General features: G+C 40.7%; 1 protein-coding gene across 1 annotated transcript in view; it reads left to right on the forward strand.

Annotated features, from left to right (window-relative positions):
• Positions 1–11,480: 11,480 nt before the first annotated feature.
• Positions 11,481–14,109, forward strand: part of LOC147017521 (uncharacterized) — a 73,054-nt gene continuing 70,425 nt past the window's right edge. Inside the window, exons 1-2 of the mRNA XM_085847239.1 lie at positions 11,481–11,531; positions 11,619–11,671. Coding sequence (XP_085703365.1) covers positions 11,513–11,531; positions 11,619–11,671 — 72 coding nt within the window. The 5' untranslated portion in view covers positions 11,481–11,512. The remainder of the gene's footprint in view (positions 11,532–11,618; positions 11,672–14,109) is intronic.

Raw genomic sequence — 14,109 nt, forward strand, 5'->3', positions numbered from 1 at the left:
CTGCTTTCACCAGCTTTGCCTTATTTGTGTCAAGTCATGCCAGTTCCCCTAAACATAGAAGATCTTTAAGTCTTCCTTGATGACATCCTTCCAATGTTTACAGAGCCTGCCATGTGGGCAACTTCCAGTGGCTAGTTCAACAAAAAGTCTTCTCTTTGGGAGACGATGGTCTGACATACAGCACACGTGAGTCTTGATGTCCTCACCATTGTGTTTATGGGTGTTATGTTAGCATGGGCTAGGACTTCCATATTGGTGATATTTTGCCACCAGCGAATATGCATGATGTGCTGTAAGCATCTCTGGTGGAACATCCCCAGCTGGTGTTGGTGTTTATTTAGGGTAGCCCAGGTCTTGCTATCATATAGCAGTATTGCCAAGATAACACGGTGGTATACAATCAGCTTAGTGTTGAGGGATAGACCTGAACGATGCCACACTCAATTTGGAATGAATAGAACATGGATGTTGCACTGGCTAATCTCTTCTGGATTTCACCATCCAGATTTCCATCACTGGTGATCATGCTTCTGAAGTACACAAACGTGTCCGTTATTTTTAATGGAGTGTCTCCAAGGAAAATGGGTATCACTCCAGCCGATTGTAATAGTTGGTGTAGTATCTGTTTTTTTCTTTACTGATTGCCAGTCCCCACCTTGTGCAGGCATCATACAGGGCATCCATCATTTTCTGCAGTTCCTCCACCGTATTACAGGCAAATGCGGCATCATCTGCATAAAGGAGTTCTCTGATGATATCGAGCAGACTTGCTGGTCCTTAACCTGTGAAAGTTAAACAGGTTTAGTGGGGTCAAAATACCACCTGACCCACAACAAATTGCAACAAAAGTATTTTTTAGTGGTTTTCATTCCTACTGGATATACTCATCAACAGAAAAAAAAGTCTACCAAAATCTGACATCTGGAAATGGGTTAAAACAGTCATTTTCAAGATGGCCGCCACCGGGCTTTGAAATAACTAAAACAGCGATAACTTCTTCAATAATCGTGATAAAAACATAATTGTTGGTTCTGGTCCATGGTTTTAATGGATCAGCAATCCACTGGTGTCAATAAAATTTAAATCTGATCAGTATTTAACATGAAATCCAAGATGGCAGCAAAATTCAAGAGTGCAAAAATCAATAAATTTTCCATCTGAACCAAAATCACTGAACACCTGGTGCCACTGAAACATTTATTTGTGAACATTACATAATGGCAGTTTAGGTTACAATTTCAGTCCTCATCACTGTCCTCTAGTTCCTCAGAGGCTTGATTTAGTGGATTGTCACAAAACGTCACTTGGCATGATCCACATGCAGACGTACATGGAAGCCCATTCTTTCTGCAGCTGCAACGGGATGTGTCACAAGTTGTGGTGCAGTTGCAGTGTATCATCTTCAGAAGAGTGTCTGGTGCAGCAGTCATGATAGGTCCAAATCGATTGTCTTCAAGTCCCCAGCCCCAGTCCAGAGGATCGAGGTCACCCTCCATCCCCATCCCAACCATGACCTGGTAGTACACTCGGAGACAATGAAACTTGGTGGCAGATTCCGTTGGGGGAAGACGTTCAGGTGTAACGAAAGACTTAGCAGCAGCGACCTTCTTTGTGAATATCTTGTAACGTATGGCTGCCAGAGAACTTGTGCTCTCCCCATCAAATATAACGGCCATCGCTTGGCTGCCACAGAACTCGTGCTCTCCCCACCAAATATAACGGCCATCGCTTGGCTGCCAAGTTTCTTTATTTCAGCATGGCTAACGCCTCTCAAAGTGAATGTATCTGCACACAACTGGAGATCTTGATCATCTTCCACGAGTTTCTGAAAGACTGATTTTTTTTTCCCAATGCCATACACACGAGATGTTGAATCACATCCTGTGAAGGCGTGCAGGAATAATAGTTGAGTGCACAACTTATTCCCAACAAGATGCTTCATCTGATTGATGTGATATACTTTCAGATTGCTTCTTGACTGGTTGTCTGATCTGAAATATAGTGGTTTTCCATCTGGTATACAGTGATGGAGCAAAAGCATCAACAAATCTGTGTCCTCTCCGATTAGTGTGGTGGAATGCAGAATTGTGCTGTTTCCGGCTGTCTTGGCAATGTCCACATCAGCGTCCCCTTCTGCCTGAATAACTGTGCACCCCACTTTCTTCAGTGGGGTGATCTTAATAGGTGATCAGCTGTTGCTTGTTACTGTCGACAGATAGGAATTCATCTCTCTTTCCGTCAAATTCAGTTTCTCCGGTGAAGTTCACAGTCGGATAGCTGTTGGCTTGTCCCTTTCTCTGCTGAGTGCTATCCTTTATTGAAGGATCCTTTCAGCCGTTCTTAAGTTATTGCAGTAACAAAAACCAATCACGGACTCTGACCTTTGTCGTCGTGATGCTGCTACCTAATCAGTTCATCTTTGTATCAAACTGTAAACTTCTACCATGTTTGGTCAAATCCCATCACTGGTTCACAAGTTAGCGTGGTAACATAATTTTTAGCTATCATGACTTCTGACCTTTGACCTTTTGACCCCATAGCCATCAAAGACAACAGTTGCTGTCCCATAGTGTTTTGTTGTGAAGTCCGCATATGCTCTGGCTATTTTGCCATATGTATCTCCCTTCTTCCACTTGAGCTTGTGCAGCAAGGATCCACCATCAAGGACATACCTTTCAGTCTTAAGGTGTGCTGAAGGTGTGGTGTCAGGTACTCCTTCACATGCCAGTGCCTTGGTACAGTGGTCATTGACGGCTTGAGCGAGTTGAGGTTTGTCGGCCTTCCTCAAGATCTTGTTGTCCTCAAAGAGGGATGGAGGGTATGGACTGAGCTCAAAACTCATCATGTCCTCAAGTGACAAATCACCTATCTGGGATGCCACCAGGAATCACTGGAATAGCACACTGGAGTCCATGGTTCTGTGAGGAGCAACATGGAGAGCATTAGAATTTCCCAGGGTCTTTGCTTTCTCTGTCCTCTTGATGGAGAAGGAAAACGCAAGTTGTCCAATCATTCTCTCGATGATTTTGTTCCCAAGAGCTTCATATTCATGCACGTTGATGTCTTCGCTTACCACGATACCATTTATGATATTTCTCAATGTAGGATCAGAGGAGAAAGGTGAAAATGCATTCAGCTTTGTGCTTATCTTCAAGAGGTCGAATGCATGTCTTTCAATTCTGGCACCAGTTGCTTCTTTATGCTGTTCGCTTGTTGCGTATGTGAGATCATTGAAGTCCTGCATGGCGACGTTGACCTCAGATGTTATGGGGGCTGACATTGTCCACAATGCGAGGTGTTCCTCTGTCATCTTACTGCCATGAGTCAAGCCACCGGTGCTCTTTAGTGATCTCATGAGTGTTTGTTCGATGACTAGATCACAGCTGAGGCCTGCCCAAAACTGGTTTGTTCGCCGGATCACATGGAAGCCATTTTTTGAAACTTCTCATACACATCCAGGTGTTTGCTCTCCAGTTCACTCATTTTTTGTACATAGAGATAAGCGGACTTCTGGTAGTTGTAAGTGTCCAGCTGCTGCAAATATTGGCAAGGCATCAGCAACAGCTTGTAAGTGATCCTTCCAAGACCCAGTGCGATCTGCCTTGATCATTGCCCGAGCAGTATGGAGCATTTTCTGATAACCTAGCCACAGCTTACTCGTTTTGGATTGTGCAGCAAGTTCAGATTTCTTTTTTTCAAGTTCATCAGTGATCTTCACAATTGCAGCTGATTCTTCAAGACTTTCAAGAGAGATGTCACCCGTTAGCAAGGACGAATACATTTTCTCAATCTTTTCTACTTGGAGCATGAACTCAGGATTTTCCTCCACTACAGATGCCACAATAATTCGATGTAGACACTTGCTCACCAGTAGATTGCTCGGAATGCCCTCTGAACAGATCTTCCAGACATCATATGAACTACAGCATTTTCACCGTACACCAGTTCCTCGATGTTTTTGAGTCCTGTTCCCGCCATCAACGTGCCTATTGCTCCAAGCAGATTCATGAACGTGTGAAATGTACCCAGCCTCAGCAAGATCCCCTTCAAATGGATATTCTCTGGTGCAGCACTGATTATCTCGGCAGCTTTCCAGTACAGCGGTTGATCAAACGTGATCACAGGAGGGACATGGTGTCTGATGGCCATATTGGACAGGAAGTTCAAAGTGGACAGAATGCAAGCCTTGTCGCCTCGATACATATCAATCATTGGCAAATACAGAATGGAGGATGCGCCAGGATGTGTCTGTCCTCGGTGAAGGATGTGCATCATCCCCTGCCAGCGTGGTACAGTCTGCTTGAAATGGAAGGATAGCTCCCAGAAGATCTCAACTCTCATGTCACAGACTCGGAGATCTGGGAGGTCTCGGAACTTGATATTGCGAAGAACATTGGTTGCAAAGCCATATTCTTTGATATCAATTTTTGACATCTGTACAATGTTCAATTCTGAAATCTTCTGCCTTGTCACAAGATGACTTGATTTTCTACCAGCAGTCAATGCAGCTATCATGCCCATTCCATGAAAGGTACCTTTGCCATCAAGGGTGATTATGTTGTGATCTACATTGTCACCGGCAAACAACACTGATAGGTCAAATATGCCTGTTTCTTCAATTAGCAAATCGGGTGTGACACAGCTTGCCGCATTCTTTTCAAACCGCAGTACTTCACCACATGACGAGCCGTACCCCATATTACACAGGGTTTCCACAAGGAATTTTGACCGATATATGTGATGGACCTGCACAGCGAGACCAATCTGGAGTGGTGCAATGACAGCCCGAGGTCTCACTGCTTGTACAATGGCTTTTCCAATACTAGCCACTTTACGTTGCGTGTTTTTTTTCCAATGAACAGACTATTCAACATATTTCGAAGTGTATCTGGAAGGAATGCCAGTGCAGAGTCAAGTTCAAGTTCTTCTGATTTTGGGTAGTGATCAGTAACAGATGGTACACCGTTCTTGATATCACTCTTGATCAGCCTTGCTGTCGTCTCAATTATGGCCTTCTTTTGTGCCTCTTCATCTCCTTCTCGCTGTGCTTCTTTGCAGAATGACCGGAGTACGTGTGTTGTTTTCTCCCTGAATGTAACTATGTCATTTACGCCCTCTCCTTCAGCAATATAAATGGAGTCCACATATCTTTCCTTCATTTTCTTCTTCAGATAGTAGTTGGTGTATGGAAGAGAATTTTCATCCATAAGAAACTCTTCCATTTTGCCATGAAGGTACAATGCAGTCATCTGTTCCTCATCATTCATCTCAAGATATGAACACATTCTGGAGAATGCCTGCTCTTGATCACTATCTATCGGACGTCCAGATTTCCTACTTGTTGAATCTGGTCCACTCCGGAAGTGCACTGGTACATCACGCCCAGTGCGGAAATGGACACTGCACTGATGATGATATATTCAGTCAGCTGCATGAAGATCTCCACCATAGTACTCAATCCGCCCTTTCACTGTGAATGACCAATCATCGGACTGATTCTCACAGCACTCCAGAATGGTTTTGGCAAAGTCGTCAGTCTTGACATAACTCTAGTCAAAACTTCCAAGGTCCACTGTGGTCCCACAGAACAAGCAGTCAGATTTGCTGTTGAAAGGCCTGGTCAACACACGTGAACTTCGCTTCCTGGACGGTTTGGTGGATGGTCCTTGTTTCTTCTTTTGATTCAGGATGTCATGTTGATTTATATACCGTTTACGACAGTCCATTTGTGCCTTGCATCCAGCCGCCACATAAACATCGTCACCTCTCTGAACACTGGCTATGCTGTGCTGGAACACTATGCTGGAAGAGAATGCCTGAAACTTAAAATCATTTTCCTACTTCCCACTTTGTGTTGTCCAGGTCTTTATGGTTTGTATTAAAGTTTAATGCTTTAATACTTTGCTACAATCCCTTGACATTATAAATAGTTTATAGCCTTGCTACTGCTTAGCATCGCTTTCATTTCTTGGATTTACAATTTTGCAACTGTGTTGAATTATTGTACAAATAAGAGTAGTTCAAGGTTGATGTGGATTCTTTTTTTCTGCAAAGATACTGATTGTTTGATGAAACTTTTTTTTAATCATTATTTTTTTGATTAATAATATTATTTCTCAAGGTATTTCCCTGCTTTATGGATGCAATTGTCCCATGGATATAGTAGCACCTTGTTGTCACCTGCTGATAAATATTTTGGATGCATGTGCAGCCATTTCAGGTGACAAACTTTGACATCTTCATCATTCGGAAACTTAACGTCACTCCGATGTTTCTCTGAGTGATCCAAAGATGTGAAAACCTCAAGGTGACATATTTTGAGTGGATTGGGGATCAGTGAGAACTTCTCAATCCATATCTGCTGGATAGTGGTCTTATTTGACATATGATGGAAGACATTATTGTGCAGTAGAGTAATGCCCTGAGCATTCTCGCTATCATTTGCACATTACTTGTCTTATTTCATTGCATAAGACATCACTGCAGTAACATACATTGATAGTTTTCTCACAGTCAGGAAATTGAGTTTTCGGCACTGGGAACGTAAGAATGTCTGCGCTCCATGCCGGCTCACTTTGACCTTGGAGTGAAATTAATGAACCGAGTCTCCCCACAAATCAAAATGTTCTTCAAGACACCATTTCCCTTCCTTTCGAGAGTTTTCCAGAGGCTTTGCTGCAAAGGCCAAGCGAGTTGCCTTTTGATCAAACATGAGGTCATTTGGAAACCTCCTGCACTAACCTTGTCAATTTTTCAATGAGAAAGAATGTTTCCTCACTTCTGAAATTGACATCGAATTATTCTCAATTCAATACATATTAATCGGAAGATTCACCAAAGAAATGATTGCTTTGGTGAACGTAGTTGCTTGCCTGTGAGGATGCTCATAACAGGAGACCAATCTATGACCATTTTTGAATTCACTGTACCATTGAAACATATCGACTTAAGAGACTTCCATCAACCTCCAATGAATTTCAGCAAGTTTTATGTTCTTCTTTACAGAGAACTTAATGATACACGAGCTCTTTTCTTGATGGTTATTGGAAGCTCATGAAGCTATGTTGGCCGTCATTTTGGTTTTCAAAATACTTTCAACAGCAGAAGTTCCTGTTTAATGTACTCACGGTTAACAATATCAATGCACAAAACTTCAGCATTGAACTATTACTTTAAATGGTCCATCATATGAAAATGAAGCAATTCTCTCGATATGTGTATGTATGTGTAAGAACAGTGTGTATTTATTATGTATGTATGTATGTATGTATATTATGTATGTATGTATGTATGTATGTATGTATATTATGTATGTATGTATGTATGTATGTATGTATATTATGTATGTATGTATGTATGTATGTATATTATGTATGTATGTATGTATGTATGTATGTATATTATGTATGTATGTATGTATGTATGTATATTATGTATGCATGTGTGTACAACTGTACATACTGCACTGCAACAGCTGGATTATGTATGTCTGATCATTATATAATCTAAAAACTTTGCTGAGAGGAGTCTTTGCTGTGAAATGCTACACCAAGCAGTTGAAACCTACAGGAAGAGCTCATTTTATTCTGAAATAATCGGAATCACCACAATTTAACACAGGTGGAGGTCAATTAACTTGGTGTCTGATTTGGAAGGTGATTGGTTACACCTGAGCTAATTTCCATTTCCGATTATAAAGGGGGGTGGACACTTATCCAACCAAGATATTCTCGTTTTGTCTTTTTAATTAATTGTCTGAAGTTTGTAGAAATTGTTTTTTACTTGGAAGTTATGGGTTACGATGTGTGAATAAAGGTGGGAAAAGTCTGATTTAATGCAATGAAATTCCAGGCAAAAAGACATAAAAAAGTGGAAATTTTGAAAGAGGGTGTAGACTGTGTGTGTATATATATATATATATATATATATATATATATATATATATATATATATATATATATATATATATATATATATATATATATATATATATATATATACACCACCGGTCAGAAGTTTTAGAACACCCCCATTTTTCCAGTTTGTACTGAAATTTAAGCAGTTCAAGTCAAGTGAATAACCTGAAATGGTACAAAGTTAAGCGGTAAACTGCCAGAGGTGAAAAAAAAATTTTTAGGTTACCAAAAACTGAAAAAAGTTTATTTTAGAGTTGTTAAAAAAAGGCCCTTTTCAGGGAACAAGTAATGGGTTTGCAACTGCAGCTGTTCTGAAGCAATTGAAGTAAATTAAACCTTGAAATTTGATGCAAACAATTCCTCCAGGTGTCCCAAATTTTGTTAATTAGTTACAAACCCTCTGTCTGTATAAAAGCAGTGTTGGAACAGACTTTTGAAGCATTATTTGGACAATATTGCACTGCAGGAAGTAGTATATTACTCTCATAATGGTGAGAAAAAGACAATTAACAAAGGAAGACAGACAGACCATTATAACCCTCAAAAGTGCAGGTCTTTCCTTTGGAGAAATTGCAAAGAAGCCAAGGTGTCAGTTAGTACAGTTTCCTACACCATCAAAAGGCACTGGAAACTGGAGGAAAGGTCTGGCAGGAAGAGGTCTGGCAGACCCAAAGCCACAACACAATCAGAAAACAAGTTTCTGAGAGTCAACAGCTTGCGTGATCGGCAGCTCACAGGACAGCAGCTTCAAGCACAGCTTAACACTGGTCGAAGTAAGGAAGTCTCAGTTTCAACTGTGAAGACAAGACTTCGAGCTGCAGGTTTGACAGGTCGAGTGGCAGTAAGAAAGCCATTGCTAAAATCGCAAAATAAGAAAAGGAGGCTTGCCTGGGCTATGAAGCACCAACAGTGGACTACTGAAAACTGGAAGAAGGTCTTATGGACCGATGAATCAAAATTTGAAATCTTCGGTTCATCACACAGGGTTTTTGTACGCCGTCGAGTAGGCGAAAGGATGATTCCTCAGTGTGTGACACCAGCTGTCAAACATGGAGGAGGAAGCGTGATGATCTGGGGCTCTTTTGCTGGATCCAGAGTCGGCGACTTGCACAGACTGACTGGCACCCTGAACCAAAAGGGCTACCACAGCATTTTGTAGTGCCATGCAATACCCTCTGGTCTACGCCTAGTGGGCCAGGGGTTCATCCTCCAGCAAGATAACGACCCAAACACATACCTGCAGGCTACGTCGGAACTACCTGAGAAGAAAAGAACAAGATGGTGGGCTTCAAATTATGGAATGGCCAGCACAGTCTCCAGACTTAAACCCCATCGAGCTGGTTTGGGATGAACTGGACAGAATGCTGAAAGCAAAGCAACCTACAAGTGCAATACATTTGTTGAAACTTCTGCAACAGTGTTGGGAAGAACTTTCCAAACAATATTTGATTTCCACTGTAGAAAGAATGCCACAAGTATGTTCGGTTGTTATATCTGCAAAAGGTGGCTACTTTGATGAGTCAAAAATTTCGATTAAATTTTGTTCAACAAAACGATTCCATGATTTCTTTTTTATCTGCAATTGTTTATTTGTTCTCTGCTTTAATTTCAGAGTACATTGAAACATTAAACTGCTTAAATTTCAGTAAAAACTGGAAAAACGGCAGTGTTCTAAAACCCTTGACCAGTAGTGTATATACATGTCTACTGTATACATATGATTGGGTGGTCGCTCGACTAGCATTATTCTCAGGTTTTCCGTCTGTCTGTATGTTTGTATGTATGTTTGTTTGTATGTAATGGACAGCTCTGGAGGCCAGAGGAGTCAACCGATTTTGATGAGACTTGACAGGTAGGTTCATACCAGGATCTAGTTGGATGCTTTTGAGCACCGATGCTATGGATGCCACTGTTGCCTAGCAACGGGACTTTGAAATTTTTGAAAAATCCCCCAAAAATTATTTTTTCGAAAATCAAAAATCTGGTTCCACGCTTTTATGCGCACTATAATCAACCTCTTTGTCAAAAGATTTCAGCCCGATCCGTCAAAAACTGTATGACTAGTATGCAATTATGTAGCGACCACCCATGTCGCCTACCGGCTTGTCATATATACATGTTTGTGCGTCACTTCTGGAGAGAGATGTAAAATGTTTAATTTCATGATGAGTTGTATGGGCTCCAACATATTGTATTACAGATCAGAACACCACCTAAAAAGAGATCAAATATAGGATGGTGTTGCGGTGAAGCTAAAACATCGAGGACAGAGTAGTAGATGATAAATGGGGTTTCTGCGACGCCCATTCAAATGAATGGGGGGAAAGGGAAAAACTTTCTGACCCACTCCCCAAAAGCTCAAAATGGGAGACTCATTTTCTCCCCACCGATCCCCTTCCCTCCCATACAAGCAAATGTAAAATTGAGATTATGAAAGATTGAGACTTACTGATTAAAGCACTTCTTCCCTTTCATATTTTCATTCCACTCAAAGAGCGAACCAACGAAGATTTGACCATGTTCTACTTTTGGGACTTAATTTTCTTATAACATTCATTTCCATCGAGTATATTCACAAATAATAACTTGGAACTTGGTTCTTGGTTTAAGTGTCTTTGTTGAGCAGAAATGAAATTATAAACTTCTCTTAATGCTCTTATTTTTCATGGTCTTTCGAAATTCAACATAATGTGTCATTTTATGTAAAGTTTTTCTCAAAATCATTCAAAGCAAGCTGTTTCATTTTCGTGTTAAAATGAGTCAGACTGCTTGAGAACTCTGCTGCCTCGCCCGAAGAAAAAATGTGACTCATTTCCTATGTGAGGCACACCCTGAAAAACCCATTGTTGTGTAATCTCCCATTATGTCATCAACTCGAGGCTATTTATTGCCAAAGCGAACTTCGTTCTTATTCAGAGCCTTATTCAGAGAATGTTGAGTCTTATTCAGAGAATGGAGTATTTAGAAATGAACTCTGACCTTGCAGATCAAATCGTTTTCACAAGATGAGAGGTGAGATCCTTGAACCCATTCATTATTTGTTGTTTTATACAGACTTAAATCACTATATTACCAATAATTATTGTATGTCTTTTCATAACAGGTTGTCATCAATTAGAACATCGTTGATAACTGATTTGGAAAATGAAGCCTTTGCATATCACGACGAATGGCAAAAAATGAATGACTTCCTTAAAAACATTCAGTCGTTCAGTAGAGAATTGAATGACATTTTTGTTGGCTGGAAAGAAGTTCTCTCACGTCCTCTGACCTTGAATGAGTTGAGTCGAAGATGAGAAATTATCCGTGTGTGTGTGTGTGTGTGTGTGTGTGTGTGTGTGTGTGTGTGTGTGTGTGTGTGTCTGCCTCTGTGTGTGTGTGTCTGCCTCTGTGTGTGTGTGTGTGTCTCTGCCTCTGCCTCTGTCTTTCTATCTCTGTCTCTATGTCTCTGTCTCTGTCTCTGTCTCTGTCTCTGTCTCTATGTCTCTGTCTCTATGTCTCGAGAGTGTTGACTCATTATTATTTTTATTTTTTTCAGTTTAAACACCTGTCTGGATGAACCAAACACACAACTTAATCTTCTGGAGGAATCTGACATGACACTATCTTCTGGCGGTAAATGTTATATTTATTATTTTATTAATATCATAATATAATCATCTTTATATACCCTAATTGTTCTTCCCTCTTTGTTTTGAACAGGATATGTTGACCGAGTTTCAAAATCACCAACCATCAGACTGTTGCGAAAGCAGGTTTTGTTTAATATTTTTACTTTTGTTTAATTATATATGCTTCCCTTATAATTATCTGATTTTGAATTATAAAAAAAGAATAAAGGAGATGTAAAGGGGAAGGGGGGTAGGTGCGCTCCCCCAATGATCCACCACCCCCCTCATCCCTCTCCCCTCCCCTCCCCTCCGTGTGTGTGTGTGTGTGTGTGTGTCTGTGTGGGGGGGGAAGGGTGGGGGTGGAATGAGGGGTGTGGTGGGTCAAAGGTGGGGGTGCACAGGAGGGTGGGGCTTGTGTGGGTGGGTGGAGCTTCTGTGGATGTGGCATGTGTGGGTGGAGCAATTTTTTAAATTAAATAAACATGTTGTGTGTGGGAACTAATAAACCAATCACTAATTATGTGGATATGAAGGATGTGGATGTGGCTTGTGTGGGTGGGGTTTGCCTGGATGTGGCTTATGGGGGTGGGGCTTGTGTGGATGTGGCTTTTGTGAGTGGGGTTTGCATGGGTGGGGCTTGTGTGGGCAGAGTCAAAAAGGGGCAGAGTCAAAGAAAAAATTTCAATTTATCTTTGTCTTTTATAATTCCTGTGAATAAAATGAACCTAAAATCTCTTCCCCCTTGAAATCACATAATTTGTAAGTCCAAGGGTTTTTTTCAATTTATCTTTGTCTTTTGTAATTCCTGTGAATAAAATGAACCTAAAATCTCTTCCCCCTTTAAATCACATAATTTGTAAGTCCAAGGAACTGTACTGATGACATCAACAATTTTAAAAAGTTCATTTGTCCATCGCTTGGTATTTCCTTTTTCAAAATGAGATTTCCACCTGTATATTCTTACTATATCACAAACTTTGAACTTAGGCTTTCTGACTTTAATCTCTTTTTCATATATTAATTTTGTAAATGTTTCTGATGGCTTAGTTTTCATTGAGGTATGAATCGTGTCGTTGTACTTATCTACAATGTCCTGAATTAAAGCTAACCATTGTTGAGAACCGAGTTGAGTGAACATTTTATATAGTCTCTCTTTTAAAGTGCGATTAAAATGCTCAATAACGACCACTTTTCCTTCATTAAAGGTGCTGTATAATGTAATGTTATTTTTAAGAAAATTAATAAATGTTTTGTTGTCGAACTCTGTACCCTCATCAGTCCACAATTTTATAGGTTTTCTCTTGCTTTTATTGAATATCTGTTGGAAAGCTAACATAAGAGCATTACCTGTTTTGTTTTTCAAAGGGACAACCCGTGCATATCTCCTCCTCAAATCAATAACGGTTAAAGCATATTTGTACCATTTATCATTATTGAGTGTGATGATGAGCCTCACCAATCCTGGCCAAGAATTGAGGGGAGTCAACTGAGGATTCTCAAATATACGGTTTATTGAAGTTGCACAGCACTTCACTCGGACGTTCCTTTTCCTCTGACCCAAACCAGTCACCTCAATCCGGCCTAATAGCCCCTATGCTCCTCCAACAAACCGCATTCGACTTTCCTCATTTACCGTTACCAGTTCGGAACCCATGCAGACCCAAGGCTGCGCTCAACGGAGATCCCTCCGGATCGCGGCATCAGCTGCGCTCAACGGAGATCCCTCTGGATCACAGCGTTCAGGACCTGACAGTGTCCCGTCTGGGGTGCCAGATGTGATGTCTTACTAAGACATCATCCTAGGTCAAAAATTTCAACGGATTCGTGATCACCGTGAAAAATGTCCATAAAAACATTCCTTTCAACAGGACAACAGAGAAAAAATTGATGTGTACCCAACCCCGATATCACATGCCCTAGTAAGCCATAATTATCAAAATTTACCTGAAAAGTGGGTACATTTGGCGGCCATTTGGAATTTTTGCATTTTACCATTACCACTCAGATGTTTAATAATTTGTCTCATTCCTTCTGGATTAGTTTCTCATATCGCAAGACCACCAGATTTTAGTTTATTTAACTCACTCTTACAATGTGAATATTTTGTTGTCCCAAGAGAAACCTCCGCAAATATTTGGCCTTCATTCCTCAATCGCATGTGTTACTCGACTGAAATATAGTGATAATCTTCACCTTCTACTTCTCCTGGTCGCATTGCTCTGGTTGTTGTAGATACAATACGAATCACATGGTGTTTTTTTGAAAATCGACAATATTTTCATTTGTACTATACAAGAACCGTGATTTATGAAAGTTTTTTTTTCCAGAAGCAGATTTACCCACAAGATTTATAATAATAGTTTTTTTTTTTTTTTTTTTGTATACCTTGGTCGAGGCTCGTATGAGAGCTAACACACAACTCACAGCAAGGAGGCATGAGACGAGAGGGGCGGGAGTGGAAGGGACAAAACAGTGGGGAACAGACACATTAGGTGAACTGTGGAAGGGAGAGGGATGGGGATGGGACGGGGAACATGGCGAAGAGAAGATGGACATTTCAGGGACTTTCAGGAAGGAAAGCA

The sequence above is a fragment of the Eptatretus burgeri genome, chromosome 11 (assembly GCF_056783735.1).
Source record: "Eptatretus burgeri isolate ZD-2024b chromosome 11, Ebu_testis_v1, whole genome shotgun sequence".
Lineage (NCBI taxonomy): Eukaryota > Metazoa > Chordata > Myxini > Myxiniformes > Myxinidae > Eptatretus > Eptatretus burgeri.